We start from the raw sequence: 20,973 nt of genomic DNA, 5'->3' as shown, positions 1-20,973 counted from the left end.
TAGATTTTAACTTCTCAGAAATGAGGTAATCTAGATACCAGGAACATGTCCCCTTTATAAGCAGTGATATAGTAATGTTCAATTTTCAAGGCCTTGCTAAGATCTTCACTGGAGTTGGAGTTTAAAGAAAAAATGATTCCCCAGTGTAGCACAGTATGAAACAAGCAATGCAGAATAGCTGGTTCTGATTATCAATGATCTACTAACTGACCAGATGTAGAGTGTCTGTGTTCAGTGTCTGAGAGAAACTGTAGCAACTGGTAACTGGACTCTGAGCAGGTGCTCTCTCACCAATCCTGATGTCCTTCTCATGAGTCCTGGAAGAACAGGCAGCGGCAACTCTCCACGCTGTGGGACACTGAGATGGCTGTGCTCTGCTGTCTCAGTGAGTCCTGCTAACTTCACTCAATCAGCAATAATGTAGTAATGTCCGCGATGCAGCGATGGTCATCCATCCCGCCTGGGCTGAGTCTGCAGACAGCTGGGTGGTGTACAGTAGGCCGCAGTCCACTCCCTCTTCGGCAGACTGATGCACACACGATGGATCCCAGGAATCTAGAGAGCGTAGGCCTGTTCAGCAGATACCTTTATAGTCCCTCCCACAATTCTCTCCTGGAGCCCATGACTTGCTGGGAAGTACAGTTCTTAAACATTTCAGCAGTGCAGTAATATCCTTGTAAAAGACTACAGTTCTCACGATGCTTTTCTTCCAGTCTCAAGAGTATGATGCATTAAACCTGAGACCAACACTATGAGATTATAGAGACAGTCTGAGAGAGCAGAAAGTAAGTCTGCAGTGTCAGATAATGGTAGTCCGCTCCTGGCTACATATGTATTCTGACAGCATTGGGTCCTGATGTCAGAATACAATGTCTTAATTTGTGTGAATAGAGGAAATGTCCCCCTTTTTTTCCAAAATCCCACTGGCCTCTTGGGACTTTAAATCTGCAGTCTGGTATTTGTGAGAGAAAAAAATGGAGGAAATGCCTGCAGCAGACAGATGCCCTTATTTCACCCTTGGCAATGGAGCTTAACCACAAGGCCTATTTCTAAAACATGTTGTTTACAAGTTAAAATCAATGTTTTTTGCTAGAAAATTACTTAGAACCCCCAAACATTATATATTTTTTTAGCAGAGACCCTAGAGAATAAAATGGAGATTTGCAATACTTTATGTCACACCGTATTTGCACAGCGGTCTTACAAATGCAATTTTTTGGGGGAAAAAATACACATTTTTGAATTAAAAAATAGGAGAACAGTAAGGTTAGCCCAATTTTTTTCTATTTCGTGAAAGAGAATGTAACACCGAGTAAATTGATACCTAACATGGCGACAAACATTGGTACTTAAAAATCTCCATAGGCGATGCTTAAAAATTTCTACAGGTTACCAGTTTAGAGTTACAGAGGAACTAACGATCGCGGCCATACCTCTCACATGTGGTTTGAACACTGTTTACGTATGTGGACGAGACTTGCGTATGCGTTCGCTTCTGCACGCGGGGCAATTTAAATTTTAGATTTTTTTTCTTATTTATTTTACCTTTTATTTTTACACTGACCCTTTAACTGACCACTCACCGCCTTTTTACTGCGGCAGGGTGGCTCTCCTGCACAAACCGACGTAGACGTACGTCGGTCGCGCGCGGGAAGCTAGGGGTGAGCGCGTGCTGCCCGCAGCGCGCTCCCGCCCCCACTCGGCCCATTGCACGGGTCAGGCAGCTCTGATTGCCGCCTGACACCCGCGATCGCTCCCCGCTGAGAGAGAAGAACGGTCAGCTGTTGTAAACATTCTTCTCCCTGAAATGATCATTGAGCCTATATGAACCTTCTATATAGGATCACATGTCTCTATGGCCATTTTGGAAGCCACGCCCCCCCCCACAGTTAGAATCACTCCCCTAGGCTCACATTTAACCCCTTGATCACTCACAGGGTTAACCCCTTCCCTGCCAATGGCATTATTACAATAACAGTGCGTATTTTTAGCACTTATTACTGTAGTAATGTCACTGGTATTCCCAAAAGTGCCAAAAATGCCAGTTAGGGATCCGATCTGTCTGCAGCAATGTCGCAGATCACAGAATGTCACAGAATGTCAAAAAATCACAGATCGCCGCCATTACTAGTAAAAAAAAAAACAATAAAAATTAATAAATCTTTCCCGTAGTTAGCAGACGCAATAACTTTTGCGCAAACCAATCAAAATACGCTTATTGCGATTTTTTTACCAAAAATATGTAGCAGAAAACAAATTGGCCTAAAATGTTTAAAAAATTTTATTTTTATATTTTTTTTTTGACAGTGTCATATAGCAAAATGTGAAAAATATTGTTTTTTTTTTTTTCAAAATTGTCGTTTTTTTATTTTTGTTTATAGCGCAAAAAATCTAAATTTCACAGGTGATCAAATACCACCAAAAGAAAGCTCTATTTGTGGTAAAAAAAGGACATCAATTTGATTAGGGTACAGCATTGCACGACCGTGCAATTATCCGTTAAAATAACGCAGTGCCGAAACGCAAAAAGGGGGCAAATCCTTCCGGTCTTAAAGTGGTTAAAAAAAAATTATTTTGATCACTTTTATTCCTATTACAAGGAATGTAAACATCCCTTGTAATAGAAATAAGCAGGACAGGTCCTCTTTATTGTGAGATCTAGGGTCAAAAAGACCTCAGATCTCACATCTACACTTAAAGCGGAGTTCCACCCTAAAATTATACTTACCTCCATCTTCTTGCTCTGGGTCACCTGAAAAACAAATGGATAATCGCAATTTTTTTTTTTTTACTTACCTCGTTAAGAAGAAAATATACTTACATTACTTCCTCTTCCTCCCCTCGGCGGCCACGGCGATTCGTCACTTCCTGGCTTGCAATGATTCCTGGGAGCTGAACGTCATCGCTCACAGGAATCAATGCGCCTGCACCGGCCCCGACGTCAGTTCCGGTTCAGGCGCCGTCATACCTTGCTAAACAGCTTCTGGGCATGCCCAGAAGCTGTGCAGGGGTGACTCTGCGGCACCGGAAGTGACGGCGGGGCCGGTGCAGTGCATCGTGGGACCGAAGAAGACGGAAGAGGACACAGAAGAGGATCGCGCTGGCTTCAAGCTGCCCACACCTGAGATGGCAGCGCTGGACAATACATTTTCAAAGTAAGTATTTCTTCTAAAAGGTAAGTGCAACCCGGGACAGATCAGAGGCTGGCCATTGTGGAATGCACTAGCCCTGACTGTCCCGGGGGTATTTTTATTAAAAAAAACTTTCCCAGGGTGGAACTCCGCTTTAAAAGCAAAAAAAAAAAAGTAAAAAACATAATTTTTTTCAGCAGGAAAAAAAATGGGCCATAGAGTCGAGTGGGGGCCATCTTGCCCTAACTCGACTTCCTGCCTAGGACACAGAAGGACCGTATCATTTTCCCCACTACCGACCGACTCCGGTAAGCGGAAAAAACGACAGGGAAGCGGCCGGAGGGGGATGGGCACCTCTTCCGCCGCCCATAAAAGTGATCCGTGGTGAATCCGCCGCTGGGACCACTTTTATGTGAAAGAGGACTGCTGGACGTGTAGAAAAATACCTGGGGTTATGGCAGCTAGCCATACCACCAGTATTTAACGTCAAAGTAGCGACGTAAATACGCAGAGGGCGTTCCGGAAGTGATTAAAAGCACTTTTTAATAATGAAACCTACATTGCTGTGTATATTTTGACATCCACTGATTCCTGCAGTGAAATGTTTTGATTCTGTGGTACCTGGAATAATATTATCACTTTACTTTGGCAATAAATAGAATCTAAAAATTATTTTATGGAGATAATTATGTATTATATTATTATTTACTTATTACTATTATTATTACTATTTACTCACTCTTGATAAATTGGAATCCACGTTATGTTCTCACTCACAGCGAAGCTCCCCTTCTCTCCGTATTTGTCAGTGAAATACACTCCAGCAACTGATGTTATTTTGTTCCCAGGAAAATGACACAGAACGTTTTCTTGTTGGTGAGATTGAGACCAATTCATGGCTTGGGCTCCAATAAGCACACCTCCACCTTGTCTTAGGAATGTGACAACATCTTCTGCCTGGCTGTCATCACATCCAGTAGTACAGAACACCCCTAGATCTTTCTTCAGACCAGACACCTTTTCTACCCTGTGTCCAGAGGAGGACAGAGTCTGCTCCAGGGGTTCTAGATTGTTTTTAACACCAATTACTGCTTCCAAAGATGGTTTCAGCCAGGATATAGCGTTCTTCAGGAAATCCATGAATTGTGGTTGGTTTAAATATGCCTCATGGCTTATGACCACTATTTTACCCTTTCCATACTTAGAGGCAGCCAAGAGGACGTGTTGTGCTGGTGTCACTAGCACTGGGAAGGCCGTGTCACCAGTCAGGAGAAGCTGGCAGGGTCTGATGTCTCCAGAGAAGTCAAGCTTATCCAGGCCATGGACAAGTAAACTGTAGTCTTCTTTAGCTGTCATATTTCCTATTAGCAAAATATAAATGATCAGTTTAAATTAAATGTTTGAAATTGTATTTGTCAAAGAGCAATCAAAATCCAAAAATTACTATTTCACTTTTGGTGTAAACATATTTGAATACTAGTTTGTGTCATACTGGATTGAGTAATGACTAGGTACATCCCCAAATTCTATTAAAAAAGTAACTCCAATACAATTGCAAATAAGAAGTACGTTTCTATGGCAGAGATTTACAGTATTTTGTTCTATATACTGTACAATAGTATCTTGACATTGGTTCCTAGAAAAAGCACTAGATGGTCAAGCTGTAAAAATTATTAAACAATATAACATCAAGAGACAACATTTCTTATTCATAGCAAGAAAGAACATTTTTTTTTTTATACTCATCATAATGGGATTTGGAAATACTCATGTGCTCTATTAACACAATGGCTAGCATTACTAGCACTGGTGATTATCACTTCTGCCTGGCAGCACTAGGGTCGTTGTTTCCAATGTCAACCTACCTGCGTGGAGTTTGCATGTTCTCCCTGTGCCTGTGTGGAATTCCTCTCACACTCCAAAAACGTGCTTGTAGGTTAATTGGCTAACCTGTCTGAATTGGCCCTTGTATGTGTATGTATGAGTGTGAGCTAGGGATCTTAGATTTTAAACTCCTTGGAGGCAGGGACTGATGTGAATGCGCAATATGTAAAGTGTTTTGTAAATTGCCAGATCTACAGTATATAAATACCTGTAATAGAATAAATAAATAATAATTTATGTGTAGCGTAAGTTATATGCTCCCCAAAACTCAGTAGTGCTGGGTATGTCACATCACATAGTGGGGTAGCAAAGGGCAGGGGATTATAGGCTGCTGTGGGATTGGTCTTAGGGGACAGCCAAATCAAAGTTTTATGGTGAGAACTCCACAGGAAAAAGACAAATTGCCTTGACTTTGCATTGGGACTGCACTGGGTTACACTGACTGCACATGTGCAAATGTTGAGAACAAACCCTAACTTTAAGGTTTGGGTTATTTTGAATAGTTAGGGGTTAAAGGCTAAGGTTAAAATTAGACTTTAGGGGTTTAAATGAAAGGTAAATATTAGGGCTCAAGGTTAGGGGTTATGGTGGCTAAAGATGACACATTTTCTTTTCAATCAGCCAGTGGGCAGTACAGGAACATCCATACAATGTACAAAATCCAGCTGGTCCCTGCTGAACTGACTGAATTTCGATCCATCTCTGGCCAACTTTAGGACATATTTTGTTGACCATAGAGGTGAATATGGACTATTCTGCTCTAAAAACTCTGACAAATGTCAAACCACATCTACAAGATACTTATTAGTCAGTGCATAGCCAGTGTGTATAGAGCTTTATATTGTACAATCAGTCATCCAACTTAAACAGTTAAACAGAAAGTCACATTCCTTGACGTTACCATATCCAGATTGCAGCCTAGAAAAGTGTTCCAAAGTAAAATAAAATTGTTAAATAACTCCTTAAGGATTATTAATCTAGGTGTAAATGACATTAGTTACTAGTAGCAAACGGGTGCATTCCATGAAATTATTTCACATTAGCTTGTAATATAATTCTTCTTGGACTTCTACTTTCTGCTAAAGAGCAGTTCAGAACAATGATCATATTCAAAGTCCCATACTAATAAAAATTAATGTTAGACTGAAACCTGATTAGTTGCTATTGGACTGTACACATCCCTATCGCCATGTGTATTGTTTGTAGAATAAGCCCCAAAAGTCTTTAAAGTTTATATAAAGCCAAAACTTTATTTTTAGATTTTGGATGGATTAAAGAGTGGGTAAACGCGCTGACAAGTCATTTTTTTTTTTTACGGTTTTTGCACCATTAGGGAGATTTCAGAGATCCAGAGGAAATCTCTCTAGTTTGGGAGGAGCGGATACCCCCATTAAAAGATTTCAAACTGTAGGCATTTGGATTTTCCATCACTTTCTATCTCAATGGACATCATGACAAATAGAGAAGATAAATCTCCCCACTGCATACAAAATATAGTATACTGGAAGTGCTGAGGAATTGTCTAACTTGGCCTGTTGGTTACTACGGTGAAGTTGAAATTATTATTATAAAATATATATTTTTTTAAAGCTGAACTCTGGGACCCTTGCAGCGTGGAGGGGGGGATCCACAGAAAGAGTATACTTGTTAAAGTAATTCTATGGACACAGCATACACGTTCATTTTATAACAGTATTGTAATAATAATATAAACAATAGTTATTTTTAAAGATCCAATATCAGTTTACTTGAAAAGTCTCCTTTCATGTTGTGAGTTCTGTCTGCTGGCAATCTGCAGTTTATTTTCAATTCCTAAGGCCTACTTATGTACCGTGGTACAAGGTACTACAAGCAATGGTTTCTGTAATGACTTCACCTCCTGAAACTCCTCCTCTCAGCACCTCTATAGTTCAGAAGGTAGGCTCAGTGAAATGTGTGACACAGTAATGCCTATCAACAAGGCAAACAGGGAATAGTGAATACGTGTCACAGAATTCAAGGAGTTAAATGAGTGGAGATCTTCACAAAGTAAGTTTACAAACTTCAAGGTCATTCAGATTATTAGGAGTAGGCTAGAAAATAGTTGAAATACAATTTGGAAATGTATTTGCATTTTGACCATAGATATCCTTTAACCTTCCTAGCGGTATTCCCGAGCGTGACTCGGGGTTAGATTTTAGAGCCAAAAGCGGTAACCCCGAGCCACACTAGGGGTAGCGCTAGGAAGTTCGCTGGATCCTGGGTAGAGGTTTTACTTACCTTTTCTCCGGGATCCAGCGAAGAATGCAGGCGGTATGCGGCGGCGGAGCTTCCTGCCGATCGTCTGCGAGCCCCGGCTTCCGTCTCCGGCGACGTGACGTCCGCCGGGGGGGGTGGAACAGGCGGCAAATTCAAATGTAAAACACACCAAACACACTGATACCATTCAAAATAAAAAAAATTCACATTAGATTGCCCCCCAGTGCCCTTTCCTGCAGTTTTACTGTACTTTTTATGTATATATATATATATATATATATATATATACACACAGTATATATATATATGTGTATATATATATATATATATATATACATATACGTATATATATATATATATATATATATATATATATACAGTATATACACACACAAATATATATATATATATATATATATATATATATATATATATATATATACATATACATATATATGTATATATATATATATACGTATATATATATATATATATATATATATATATATATATATATATATACATATATATATACATATATATATATATACGTATATATATATATATATATATATGTAATTCTTGTGAATGAGCAGCCCAAACCAACTGTATACATTATATATATATATATATATATAATATATGTATACATAATATATGTATACATACATATATATATACATATATATAATATATATAATAAATGTATACAGTTGGTTTGGGCTGCTCATTCACAAGAATTACATGCAAAATAATGGTACCGCTTTCAGCACCTAAAATCCAAAAGAATCATACCGCCAGGGAGGTTAAGTCTAGGGGCAGAGGAAAAGCTGTTATATTTACCCTATTCCTCACAGAGCAGAGCCACCCACGTAGCAAATTGTGTCCACTTCATCGAGAACTGTCTGAAATTTGCACAGTATGGTCGGCTTTCAACAGTATGTTGGGTGTGAAATATATTAACATGGAAGGGAATTTTGGGTAGATGCAAGGGTAAGGGTAAGTGTTAAAGAAAATTATGATTTGGCCTTGAAAATTTTCTCTTGAAGGGAAAGCCCTTATCTTTAGATCCGTTATGTTACTGATTTTGTTGTTTTTGCATTTTATTTTCCCTGCTCAGAGAAGGTGCTGAAAATAAAATTAAAAATAAACCCGTGCTATGTGTGCCCACTAAATTATAATCCAAATATAAAAAACAATTAATCCCTATTAGACAGCTGCTTCTACAAAGGTACTCAGTCTTTTTAAAAAAAAAATAGAAAAACTTTCACGGCGCTATCTGTATTGCAAACATTACAAGCAAATCACCACAATAATGCATATTATAAAAGGCTCTGTGTGCAAAAACGTTCAGTGAATGTCACAATAAATCGCTAAAACAAAACAGTGCTCAGTACTAAGTCAAATAATTATCACAATAAATCCATGCCAATCATAAAATGCTGCGTACTTTAAAATGTGTGCCCTATTAGGATCCACCACTTCCTCTGTACACCTTCAGAAGTGCAATGCTGTGCCCCATCAAGTGTTCCCATATTAACCGGAGAGATATGACTTTCTGCTATACAGCTAAAACAGTCAATCAAGCGGGAAAAGGCTCCACATATATTTAGAAAAGTGATTGTCACAGGGATTTATTGGGAAAGTCACTGACCTTACTATTGAGAACTTTTTGGACACAGAGATTTTTTAGTTTGCAATATCGTGGTGATTTGTTTGTAATGTTTACAATACAGAGCTCTGTGAATGTTTTTCTATCTGATTTTTAAACCTTGTTTTAGTGTCCTTTGGTCATCCAACATGGAAAAATTAAAGAGGGATAAAGTATTGAAAGTTGGAATGAATAGGGAAAAAAGGATTGGTGTGTTTAGAAAAGTTCTTGGTAATGAAGTATATTAGATGTGTGTAAAGATTACTAAGAATGATAGATAGATAGCAGGATATGAGAAATATATGTGGGATATGCGATATGTGGGAAGAGTTGAAAGATGGGGGAGTTTTATTTACGGAAGCCAGTATGTGTTAACGCACCTTGTTTTTATGTAAGAGAGGGGTAAAAAGGTAAGGTTTGGGTGAGATGAGTAAGCAAATGTGGTATAAAAGCAAAAAAGGTTATGGGGTAGATGGAGAACAAAGAGGAGATGGAATTGATTGGTGGGTTGAGTGAAATGGAATGTGATAAGGTTTGGAAAAGGATTTGTGCTTAGGATTTGACGAACCAGAAGTAGAATGTGGCATGGATGTCGGTGCATGATTGTTTACCAACTAGAATGTTTTAGAGACGGAGGAGATTGATTGACAGTGAGGAGTGTCTAAGAGATGGATGTAGGGGACTGGAGAGTGTGGTGCATTTATTCTGGAAGTGTGGTTTTGCTAAAGAAATGTGGAAGAGTTTTGAAAAATTTGTGGAAGGATTCACTGGGGTTAGTAAATAACGTAGGAAATTGTGATGTATGAATCATGTAAGTTGGGAAGAGAGGAAATGAGAGTTTTGTGGCTGTTTCTGAATTGTACAGCAAAGGTACTACCTCCCCTGGTATCCTCTACTGATGAAATTACGAGTGCTCAGGCGCGGACTGCAAAGAGCCGTCAACACATCTAGTACAAGAGAAGAGCCTGTACCACGGTAAATCATAGTATTCATAGATAGATTCAATTCATAGACAGTGATTCTGTGAAAAATTGTGTCCGAAAAGAATGCAGGGACAGGTCGGAGTGCAGGCAGGGAGAGTTATTAGAGCATTTTAGGGCGAGGCTGGAGATTAGGCAGGGTCAGTGTTCTACATCGATTTTGCTGTGTGGGGGGTTGTGCAGTGAACGATCTTATCGAGCATATTAGGGCCAGGCTGGAGATTAGGCAGGGACAGTCTACATTGATTTTGCTGTGTGGGGGGTGGTGCAGTGAACAATCTTTTTGCCCTCACTTGAGCCCACTGAGGAGGAGGGAGAAAAAAAATCTATTTTTATCAGTCTGTTGTGTGCAGTGTTCAGCTATATTTCACTACAGATTGCTGTTCTAATCTGCTATTAAAACATTAATTTAAAGGGGAATTTTTTTTTAAGAGCACTTGCCATGCTCTTAACTACATTTTGCTGCCATTTGCAGCCCTTTCCATTGGTTTTTTTAGAGCCATTTTAGTGCCTAAAAGTTCGGGTCCCCATTGACTTCAATGGGGTTCGGTGTCCGGGTAAAGTTCGGAAAAAGTCCGGGACACGGACCCGGACTTTTTTTTTCAAGTTCGGCCGAATCCACCGAACACGGACATCCAGGTGTCCGCTCAACTCTAGTTATGATAAGGCACAAGATATTTGGAAATGTAAAAAGTGGAGGTATTGGTCTATTTAGTTATGTTTTTTTTTTTTTGTTATGTTTTATGTTCTCATTTTTGGCAATATTAGGTTTTGGTTTGCTTTGTGCTGATTTATATTTTCTTTATTGTTTGGAGTGAATGGAGAGGATCTGTGGAGATAAAGTGTGGAAGGATAAAATAGTAGTGTATTGTGTTTTTGTAGGGGTACAGTGGAGGGATAATATATAGTAGGGATATTTTTTTCATTTATGTACTGTATATACAAAATGTGGGTGGTTGTGGAGTTTATTGTAGAAAACTGTGACTTTGTATTTGTATGGGGAGGAAAGGTTGGGACCTTTGTATATATGTGAAGGGGTTTGGGGGTGATATGAATAATTATAGTATGTGTTTGGATTTATTTTTTGAGTTTTGTAAATGTTTTCTTGGAAATTATGGAATTTGTTATGCAAGTTGTTTTTTTTCTGTGGAATTCTAATAAAAGAATTTAAAACATTTGGAACACATCCAGTACTCCCGACACATAGCAATGCATATTACACAACTACTCTAGTACCTAGTAAGCAATCACCAATAGCAACAGCCACAATATCAAAGTTTAAAAATTACACATTTTAAGGAAAGCAGTCAAAATATTTTATACTTACCAAATCCAGCTACTGCTGTTCAAACTATGCACTGCTGTCTGCTGTACTTCTGTCCTGATGCACTCACAATGAGCAAGCTCAACAGAGTAAGCTCTACAGAGTTGCTACTCCTCCTAAATACCACACCAATTATGATCGCTCAGCCCACTTACATATGCAGATTGGAACAAACCCAGAACTCCCAACACATATGCAGCAATGCACAATACACAATTATTCCAGGACCTAGTAAGCAATCACCAATAACAACAGCCACAATGCCAACATTAAATATTAAACAATTTAGGAAAAGCAATCAGAAATACTTTCAACTTACTGTATCCAGCTACTGGTCCTAAAACTATAGACTTTTGTCCACTGCACTTCTGTCCTGATGCACTAACAATGAGCAAATTCTACAGAGTTCTACAGTATTCTTCTGTGTATTGTAACACAAGGTCACGTTTGCTTACAACTGCAGATTGATGAATCTAATTATAAAGTTGAATCTGTATTTTAACAATGTTTATCTCTATAGAGTCTAGCAGTAATGGAGCTAGCATGCAGAGGTGACTCTCTGATATTTGTGTTCACAGGCACTTGAAGTGTCTCTCAGAAAATGCCAACTGTGCTTTGGAGGTGGAGGAACAATATTAAAACTAGACACTCATGTACCAAACTGGGTATACACTCCACCAAGGGACCCATTTAAACTATCAGAAAATCTATACTAATAATTTGCCTAGATTGATCAGCATTAACCCTTGATAATTATCACAGCAAATGCACAGAGGATATTAAAGCACAACTCCAGGCAAATTTATTTTAAAATTAAATAGTCCGCTAGAAGGTGCGTAAAATCCAAAGCAACTCAGGCGGAGGCAATGTTACCTTTCATTCTGGTACTGTCTTTTTTTCTACAAAATGCCTGAAGTCTTTTGGGTTGATTGATGCCCAGCGCCATTTAGCCAAGAAGACTAAAGACAACCTAAGAGTGCAGAGCGTCCTACTGCCCTCTTAGGGGGTATCACCAAGCCACCCTTAATTTACAGTGTGATGATACAGAGATGTGGCACCTGCATCATTGAGGACCACACAGTGTTAGAGAAAGAAGAGAAAAAGTATCCAACCTATCAAGTGACCACTAGAAGACCTCTAAAAAAGTGCACACCAGCTTAGTAAGGCTGTATATCAATCCATCCATACCTTAATCTGAGTAATGTTATGTACAGTAATCTGGCAATACTCTTACCCATAATTATCTTAGGAGTTAAACGTTCACGGTAAACTTTCAACACTTTCTTATTGTCTGGTGCAATTGGGGATCAAGAGTTCATGCCATTAACCCCTTCCCTTTTACCTGACAAGACAACACTATTGGCTACTTCATTCTACAAATGCAGAATTCTGCTTAATTGTTTTTCCAAAGTGTAACTTCACCCAAAAGGGGAAATTCCATATTTCCTCCTCCATGTTTGGAGTGTCATTTGGAGTGTGTGTGTGTGTGTGTGTGGGGGGGGGGTAGGTACCCGATTTTGACTGGTACCCGCTCCCACTTCTGATCCAGCCACCTAGGCAAATTGAGCAAAAGTCCCCCCCCCCCCTCCTCTTTCCTCCACAGCCTCTTGGGACAAGTCAGAGGTCCCAGGACACTGCAGAACCAGCGTGGCTCGCTCATGTGTAGAGTGCAGCCACACGTGAAGCAACAAGGAGTCATAGTTGGCTGCCCACAGTGAAGATGCTGGCGTCTTGACCCGAAGACAGGATGAAGAGCTGGGGAGGGAAGTGATGGTTTGGGTGAGCACATCACTGGATCGTGTGACAGGTGAGAGTGTGTTTGTTAAAAGTGAGTAGCTACAATTTTTGTAGCTGCTGACTTTTATTATACATAGAACCGACTAGAGCTCCTCTTTCATTTCTATCTTCTCATGCTTAACACATACTCATATTACCAGTTGAAGAATGTGATAAAGGCCTCACAGTACTGACAGGCTTATAGTTCCATTTTGTTTTCTTAAAGTGGTATAACACCTAAAACCAAAAATGTATTTTATTGCAGCTTTCCAATCATTAGACGTGGTGGCTGCATTACTTTTATTTTTAGGCTTTTTCCCCCCTGTGTTTACCTGGTGACCTGACCAGTGACACACCTCCTGTATTAGAGTACCCCCCCCCCCCCCAAACTCTGGATGAAGGCGCTCAGAGGGTAAATTGTACAGCAGCATTGTCAGTATAAGGGGTGGGGAGTGTTAAATGTGAACAGTGAAATGTGATCTAACAGTTTTTGATACACTAACAAATTGAAGCCAAACTCTAGGTCACAATGTGGTTACACATGCAGTTGCAGCAACAGTGTCATGGCACCAACGGCAGGAGAAGGGCTCTAGTACCCAGCATCTCTACCAGCACTTCGACAGGAGAAGGACTCTAGGACCCAGCATCTCTACCAGCACTTCACCTGGGCCTTTATAAGAAAGCCTACCAGTGATTATACAGTAGTTGTTGGTTGAATTTCAGCTCCTTCAGTGCGTTATCTCCGTGATATTCCTGTGTCTCCTGTTACCAACCCGGCTTGACCTTGACCTGTCTCCTGCTTGCTTCCTGTGTTCGACCTCGGCTATCCACCGGGTCATGTTCATTCTGCTACCCAACTGGCTCTTGACCTCGGCTATCCACCTGACCACATCTGCTCTGATACCCACCTGGCTCCTGACCTAGGCTTTCTTCTGACCACGCTCCAGTCTCATCATTATCCGAGTCCTGCAAAACCTCATGGGTGCCACCTGTCTGCTGATTCTATGCCAGCACACCAGCTGTACTCAGGAACCTCCTGCACACAGTCCAGTAGGCGACCCTTGCTACTTTGGGCCTGACCTCTCCTGTTTTTCCTCAGGGGGGTCTGGAACTTAGCCGCAAGGGAAGCCCTCTCTATTCATTGGCTTCCAGCACCAGGTACATGATAGTATCAACCAGCCAAGATGTCTGAGGCCGAGAGAGGTGCTTCCGCATTGGAGGCCCTATATCAGCAGATGACAGCTCTTACACAAGCAGTCCATAGCATACAAGTTGGCTACCTTCAGTTGGAAGGACACCTTCACTCCCTTACTACCTCCTTCACGCCTGTGGATCCTAACCCAGCTACTAGCTCCACTGCCTCCACTCCCATGGCCAGTTTTTCAGCTACAGCAGCACCTGCTGTGGGATTACCTCCTCCGGAGCCCCCACTCCTGAGCGCTTTTTAGGTGACTGACAGAAATTCAGGGCCTTCAAAAATGCCTGTGAACTTTACTTTGCCCTGCAACCAAAGACTTTTTTGCTTGAGACCGTCAAGGTGGTTTTCATCATCTCACTTTTCTCAGATGAGCCACAGTCCTGGGCTCACAATCTCCTTGAGCAAAATAACTTAGTACTGGATTCAGTTGCCACCTTCTTTGAAGCTATGGCTACCCTATATGACGATCCACAGCAAACTGCCACCGCCAAGTCTGCCCTTCGTGCTCTAGTATAAGGCAGATGACTAGTGGAGGATCATATTGTGGAGTTTTGAAACTGGTCAGCTGATACCGGGTGGAATGATGCCGCCCTAAAATACCAGTTCCGGCTAGACTTACATGAGACTAGGACGAGTTGGCTAGGACTGAGGCTCCCGCATTATTAGAGAATCTCATCCAAGTCTCTATCCAACTAGACCGATGGCTGTGGGAGTGACAGCCCGAACGCACTTGGATCGTCCGGCCCACATGGGTAATGCCAAAGGTTCCAGGACCAACAATCCCAGTCTCTGTTCCCCAGTCTAGCAATACTTCTGACGGGAATCCCATGAAACTTGGCCTATTACGCCCTGCTTTAACCCCTGAAGAGAGAGCAAGCAGATGACAAGGTAACTTTTTTCTCTACTGTGGAGCTGCGGGCCACTTTCTTTGCAGTTGTCCTGTTCACCTAAGTAAGTCCAGCCTTTCACACCCCTCGTACCTCCAGATATCTGGGACTGTATCCACTCATATAATTCTCTCTATCTCTCTGCAGGTGGCTGGAAAGGAATTCAAGCTGCGGGCGATCGTTGACTCTGGAGCCTGTAGTTGCTTTTTAGACATCAACCTCACTAAGAACTTGCATATACCCCTTAAACTAAAGGAACAAAGACTTGACGTACATTTAACAGATGGCACTGCTCCCAGCTCTGGACCTGTCACTTGCCACCATGGATATAGGCTATCAGGAATTACTCTGCTTTGACGTCATCAGGTCTCCTATATTCCCAACCATGATAGGGATATCCTGGCTGCGGGCCTGCATCCCACAAATCAGCTGGCCCAAGGGAGAAATCATCTTCTAATCTTCCTTCTGTCGCCAACACTGTGGTGTCCCCACACCTGTCAACCCTTCAATGTGTCTCTCCATGCAACCTACACCCAGTCATGCAGTCCCTTCAGCCTACCTTGATTTCCTTGATGTTTTTGACAAGAAAGGTGATGATGCTCTGCCCCCGCATCGGTCCTACGATTGCCCCTTTGAGTTGCTACCTGGAGCAGAAGTACCCTTCGGGTGACTCTTTCCCTTATCTGAGCTGGAGCTGCAGCCCTCCGACAATATATAGATGAAAATCCTAGCCAAAGGATTCATCCGCCCCTCCTCTTTGCCTGCAGAGCCGGCATCTTCGTCGAGAAGGAGGATCGTTCTCTCAGACCATGCATTGATTATAGGGACCTTAACACAATTATTATAAAGAACAGATACCCACTCACTCTCATTCCTGAGTTTTTCCAAAGGTTCAGAACAGCTCGGGTTTTCACGAAGTTGGACTTATGGGGGGGCCTACAACCTGGTTTGTATTAGGGAAGATGACGAGTGGAAGACTACCTTCCGAACACGCTTTGGTTACTTTGAGTACCTTGTGATGCCCTATGCGCTATGTAACACTCTCGCGACACTCCAAAACTTTGTGAATGACATCTTCAGGGAATACCTTGACCTGTTCTTAATCGTCTTTCTGGATAACATGCTAATTTTCTCAGCCTCACTTGAACTCCATCGATAGCACGTCAGAAAAGTGTTACCTTAAGAAGCCATGGCTTATATGCCAAAGCAGAGAAGTGCGAGTTCGAGAAACAATCTATCCAGTTCTTAGGACTCATAATCTCCACAGAGGGGATCTCCATGGATCCTTAGAAGGTCTCAGCAATTTGGGAATAGCCTGCACTTTCTGACAGGAAATGGGTCCAAAGGTTTGTGGGTTTTGCCAATTATTTTAGGAAATTCATTAGAAATTTCTCGACTATTATTGCCCCAATCACCCAGGTCACTCTCCTGCACTCACCCTTCTCCTGGAACCAGCATTCTCAAGCAGCCTTTGAACAACTGAAGGCTCTCTTCACCTCTGCTCCCGTGTTGCAACACCCGAACCCAGCTCCTCCCTTTGTCCTCAAGGTGGACGCATCCGAAGAAGCTACAGGAGCCGTGCTCTCTCAGCGTCAGGGACCAAAGACCCTGCTTCACCCAGTAGCCTTTTACTCCAGGAAGCTGTATCAGGCCAAGAGAAACTACGATGTGGGTTACTACAGGCAATTAAAGTTGCCCTCAAAGAATAGAGGTACCTGCTGGAGGGCGCTAACCACTTAATTATGATTTTCACAGATCACAAAAATCTGGCATATCTAAGACCTACAAAACGCCTAAAATCTTGACAAGCCAGCTGAGCCTTATACTTTTCTAGATTTAATTTCCACTTGACATACTGCTCCGGTTCCACAAATGGGAAAGTCGATACCCTGTCCAGGTTGTTCCCCGAATCTACGGAATGTGCTCCTCAAAGCACTATCTTATCTGCCCAAAGTTTTTGTTGATTCAACCCAGCCTAAAGGCATCCTTTGAACAAGCTTCTGCATCTTGCCCTGAATCCAAACATGATTCGTTAAGGAGGCTGGATGGATTACTTTGGTACCAGGACAAAGTCTTCGTACCTAAGGAAGCAAGGTCTCAGGTTCTCCATGACCACCAACTTGCAGGGCCCTTTGGGGCCCATAAAACTAACAAGCTAATTTAGGGGTCCATTTGGTGGCCTAACCTCAGTCGGGAAACTGTAGATCCTACTTCAAGTCATGCACGATATGTCTACATAGCAAAGGAGACAAAGTGTAATGTTCTGGTACCTCTGGTACCCTTGTCTCCATATTTCACCTCTGCTAATTGCGTCCCATCTTGTGTAACAAGGGACGCATATACCTTTAAGACCGGATGACATCATTGCAGAGCGCCGCTATGAGCGGCTATTTCAATCGCCGGTTTGCTCTCACTCATCGCTCGTTCAAACCACATGTTCACCGCACCTACTCCTGTGAAGTCGGAGCTGCTGACATCCTCCCTTTCTGAACTGAAGCCGGAAACCTCGCTGGTGATCCGTATCTCGCTACGGGATCACCTCTCTCCAATGGACACTGTTACTACTAACCTATCTAAGTGATAAGTACCCCACAGGGGATTCTTACTAACCAATCTCCTACTGTCATCTACTGCAATTACCAAGACTATCTGTATCTATCTATTCACTATCATCTGCATAGACTGTTAGCTCTTGGGACTACCTTCAACTATCCTTGCACTAGGTTACTCTGTCTAAGTATACTCCATCTGTGTCCTCTTACCATCTGCACTATACTTGACATCAGAACCTATCTGCTTTACCATCACCTGCAACTCTCCTAATACTACTTCTAGTGCTCACCATACAATAGCCTGTCTCTCATCTATACATCCTCATATATTCTATCCCTCCATTAAACATCTATTAATATATATATGGTATACAGTAAACCCCCCTCCATTGCGGGGGTTACGTTCCGGACCCAGCCGCGAAAAGTGAAATTCCGCGAAATAGAAAAACCCTATTAAAATGCATTGTAGGCATGTTTTTTTACTGTCACTGTACGTGTAGAAGCATTTTAAGGTCTTTAAACACACTTTTAAAACAATAGAAACTCATTTAAACACATAAAAGATACTAAGAGACATAGCAAGAGCTATGAAAAACACAAAAATATTTCATTTTTAATGATTTATATAGTAAAATAACATTACAAAAAAAACCGCGAATTACCGGGACCGCAAAAACTGAACCGCGATGTAGCGGGGGATTACTGTATAACAGGCTGTACACGGTGATGAAGTCCTGAGAGTTGGATATGTTTGTTCAACAGATTCTCTACAAGGCTACTGAGTGTAATAATTCTGCAGCTGTAAATCCATCCACTAACAAAAACGCATGAACGTTACAGATTGAACGAGCCTTTAAAAAAAAATATGGATTCAGCAGAATTATCCACTCATGTACTACAATTAAAACAGCAAGTAGATGCATTGATCCTTGCGCTTACAGAGGTACAAAATGAAAATCAGACCTTGAGACAGCAGCTTGGCCGTCTCACACAGCCTCCTGCTGCTCAGCCCCGTGAGCCTAAGATAAACCCTCCTATAGTGTTTTCTGGTGATCGGAGCAAATTCCGTAAATTTAAAAACGCATGTCGATTGTTTTTTTTGTTAAAACCTCTAACCTACACCACTGACCAAATTAAGGTTTGTACCATCATCTCCTATTTAACGGGTGAACCCCGGGCCTGGGCTCTCTTTGAAAAGGATGATCCACTCCTTAATTCTTATCCCTTATTTCTAGCACAACTTGCTAGTTTATATGAAGACCCCAACAAGCAGAGTACCGCTGATACCCAATTACGGGCCTTAAAACAAGGAAGGAGACCTGTTGAAGATTTTGTGGCGAATTTTAAAAGATGGTCCCCTGATTCAGGGTGGAACGACACATCTTTGCGAACGCAGTTTAGACTCGGCCTGTCTGAGGCCGTTAAAGACGAGCTCGCCCGAGCGGATTTACCTGGCACTCTAGAGGGACTGATACAGACCAGTATCAATATTGACAGACGACTACGAGAAAGAAAGGCTGAGAAGATGGGCTCACCATTTTCCAGTCCTTCTCGGATGTTGCCTGCTGACCCTACTCCTATGGAAGTAGGAATGATACGCCAACCTCTGACCCTTTCTGAACGTGCCAGGAGGAAAACCGAACATCTTTGCATGTACTGCGCATCCCCGAATGATTTGGTAAACGGCTGTCCTCTTGTCCGCAGAAAAGGTGAGTGTTCAAATGTCTTGCTAGGGGGACTCACAACTTCCTTTTCTAATCCTTATCTTTTCGTTCAATTAACATTGCAGTGGGACCAAAATAGGATCACCACCAAGGCTATGATTGACACAGGATCTTGTGGAAACTACATTGACATTTGTTTTGTCTCCCTTAATAAAATACCTATTGTTTCAAAACCCAAACCTCTCCGTTAGTTTTATTAACGGTACCCCTTTATCCTCTGGTCCTATCACCAGTCAGACACAGGCACTCCTTGTAACTGCTGACGAGTCTCATGTGGAGACCACCACCTTTGATGTATTAACTTCACCACATTTTCCAATCCTATTGGGACTTCCCTGGTTACACATACATCAACCAATCATTGATTGGAAAACAAGAACGTTAGCCTTCTCTTCTCACTATTGTGAGACGACGTGTAACCACCCCACACATGATAGGATCCTGTCTGTACTGCCTGATGACATTATTCCCAAGTGTTATCAAGATTTATCGGAGGTTTTCCTTGAGAAAAACGCTCAAATGCTACCTCCCCATAGGGACTATGATTGTTGTATCGATCTACTCCCTAATAGCAAGTTGCCTTTCGGACATGTTTATCCTCTCTCACAGGATGAACTCTCTCATCTTAAGGAGTATCTGGATGAGAACTTGGCAAAAGGATTCATCCGACCTTCTACTTCCTCCACTGCTGCTGGGCTCTTCTTCGTCCGCAATAAGGACTCTAGCCTTAGGCCTATCATTGATTTCAGACAATTAAATGCCATCACAATAAAGGATCGTTATCCTTTACCTCTTATTCCTGAACTTATCGAACAGGTGCGTGGGGCTTCTTTCTTTTCAAAATTGGACCTAAAAGGGGCATACAATTTAATTCGAATCCGTAAAGGGGATGAATGGAAGACGGCATTCAGAACCAGATACGGACTGTTTGAGTACCTTGTAATGCCATTTGGGCTATGTAATGCTCCCGCAGCTTTCCAACGGTTTATAAATGAGATATTTTCCGAGACTTGCTTGATGTTTGTGTGGTAGTATATTTGGACGATATACTTATCTATTCTCATTCCTTACCTGAGCACATAAAACATGTGAGACTTGTGTTGTCAAGATTACTTGCACATAACTTATATGTTAAATCAAAGAAATGTTTGTTTCATAAAGAGGAAGTACTATTCCTAGGACATATTATATCTAAAAGTGGAATCAAAATGGACATGAGCAAAATATCCTGCATTCTGGATTGGCCTGTGCCAACCACTCGCAAAGCATTACAAAGGTTCCTAGGATTCTCTAACTACTATAGGAAATTCATTAAGAACTTCTCTGCGATTGTGAAACCTCTCACACAACTTACAAGCACAAAGAAACCATTTAATTGGTCAAAAGAAGCAAATGGAGCATTCTCTCTGCTGAAATCAAGCTTTACTACTGCCCCCATACTATGCCATCCAGACCCATCCCTTCAATACATCTTGGAGGTAGATGCGTCTAATATGGCAGTAGGAGCAGTTCTCTCACAACGACCAACAAACACCTCACCTCTTCACCCAGTTGCTTTCTTCTCAAAGTCATTAAGTAGCCCCGAGGTGAACTACCCAGTAGGTGAGAAGGAGTTATTAGCCATAAAA

General features: G+C 41.5%; 1 protein-coding gene across 2 annotated transcripts in view; it reads right to left on the bottom strand.

Moving 5' to 3' along the window:
• Positions 1-11,597, bottom strand: part of LOC309553828 (TRPM8 channel-associated factor homolog) — a 37,728-nt gene extending 26,131 nt beyond the window's left edge. The window contains exons 1-2 of one of the 2 annotated variants that reach the window (XM_082255282.1): positions 11,528-11,597; positions 3,871-4,492 (exon numbers count right to left, since the gene is read on the bottom strand). In XM_082255282.1, the coding sequence (XP_082111408.1) occupies positions 3,871-4,487 (617 nt within the window). In that variant the 5' untranslated portion in view covers positions 4,488-4,492; positions 11,528-11,597. Of the gene's footprint in view, positions 1-3,870; positions 4,493-11,211; positions 11,316-11,527 lie in introns of those variants that run through there. The other variant, XM_082255281.1, reaches the window with a different exon arrangement.
• Positions 11,598-20,973: the final 9,376 nt, after the last annotated feature.

This window comes from Pelophylax lessonae (assembly GCF_965119305.1).
Source record: "Pelophylax lessonae genome assembly, chromosome: 4".
NCBI classification, from domain to species: domain Eukaryota; kingdom Metazoa; phylum Chordata; class Amphibia; order Anura; family Ranidae; genus Pelophylax; species Pelophylax lessonae.
This window is presented reverse-complemented; position numbering and strand designations above follow the sequence as displayed.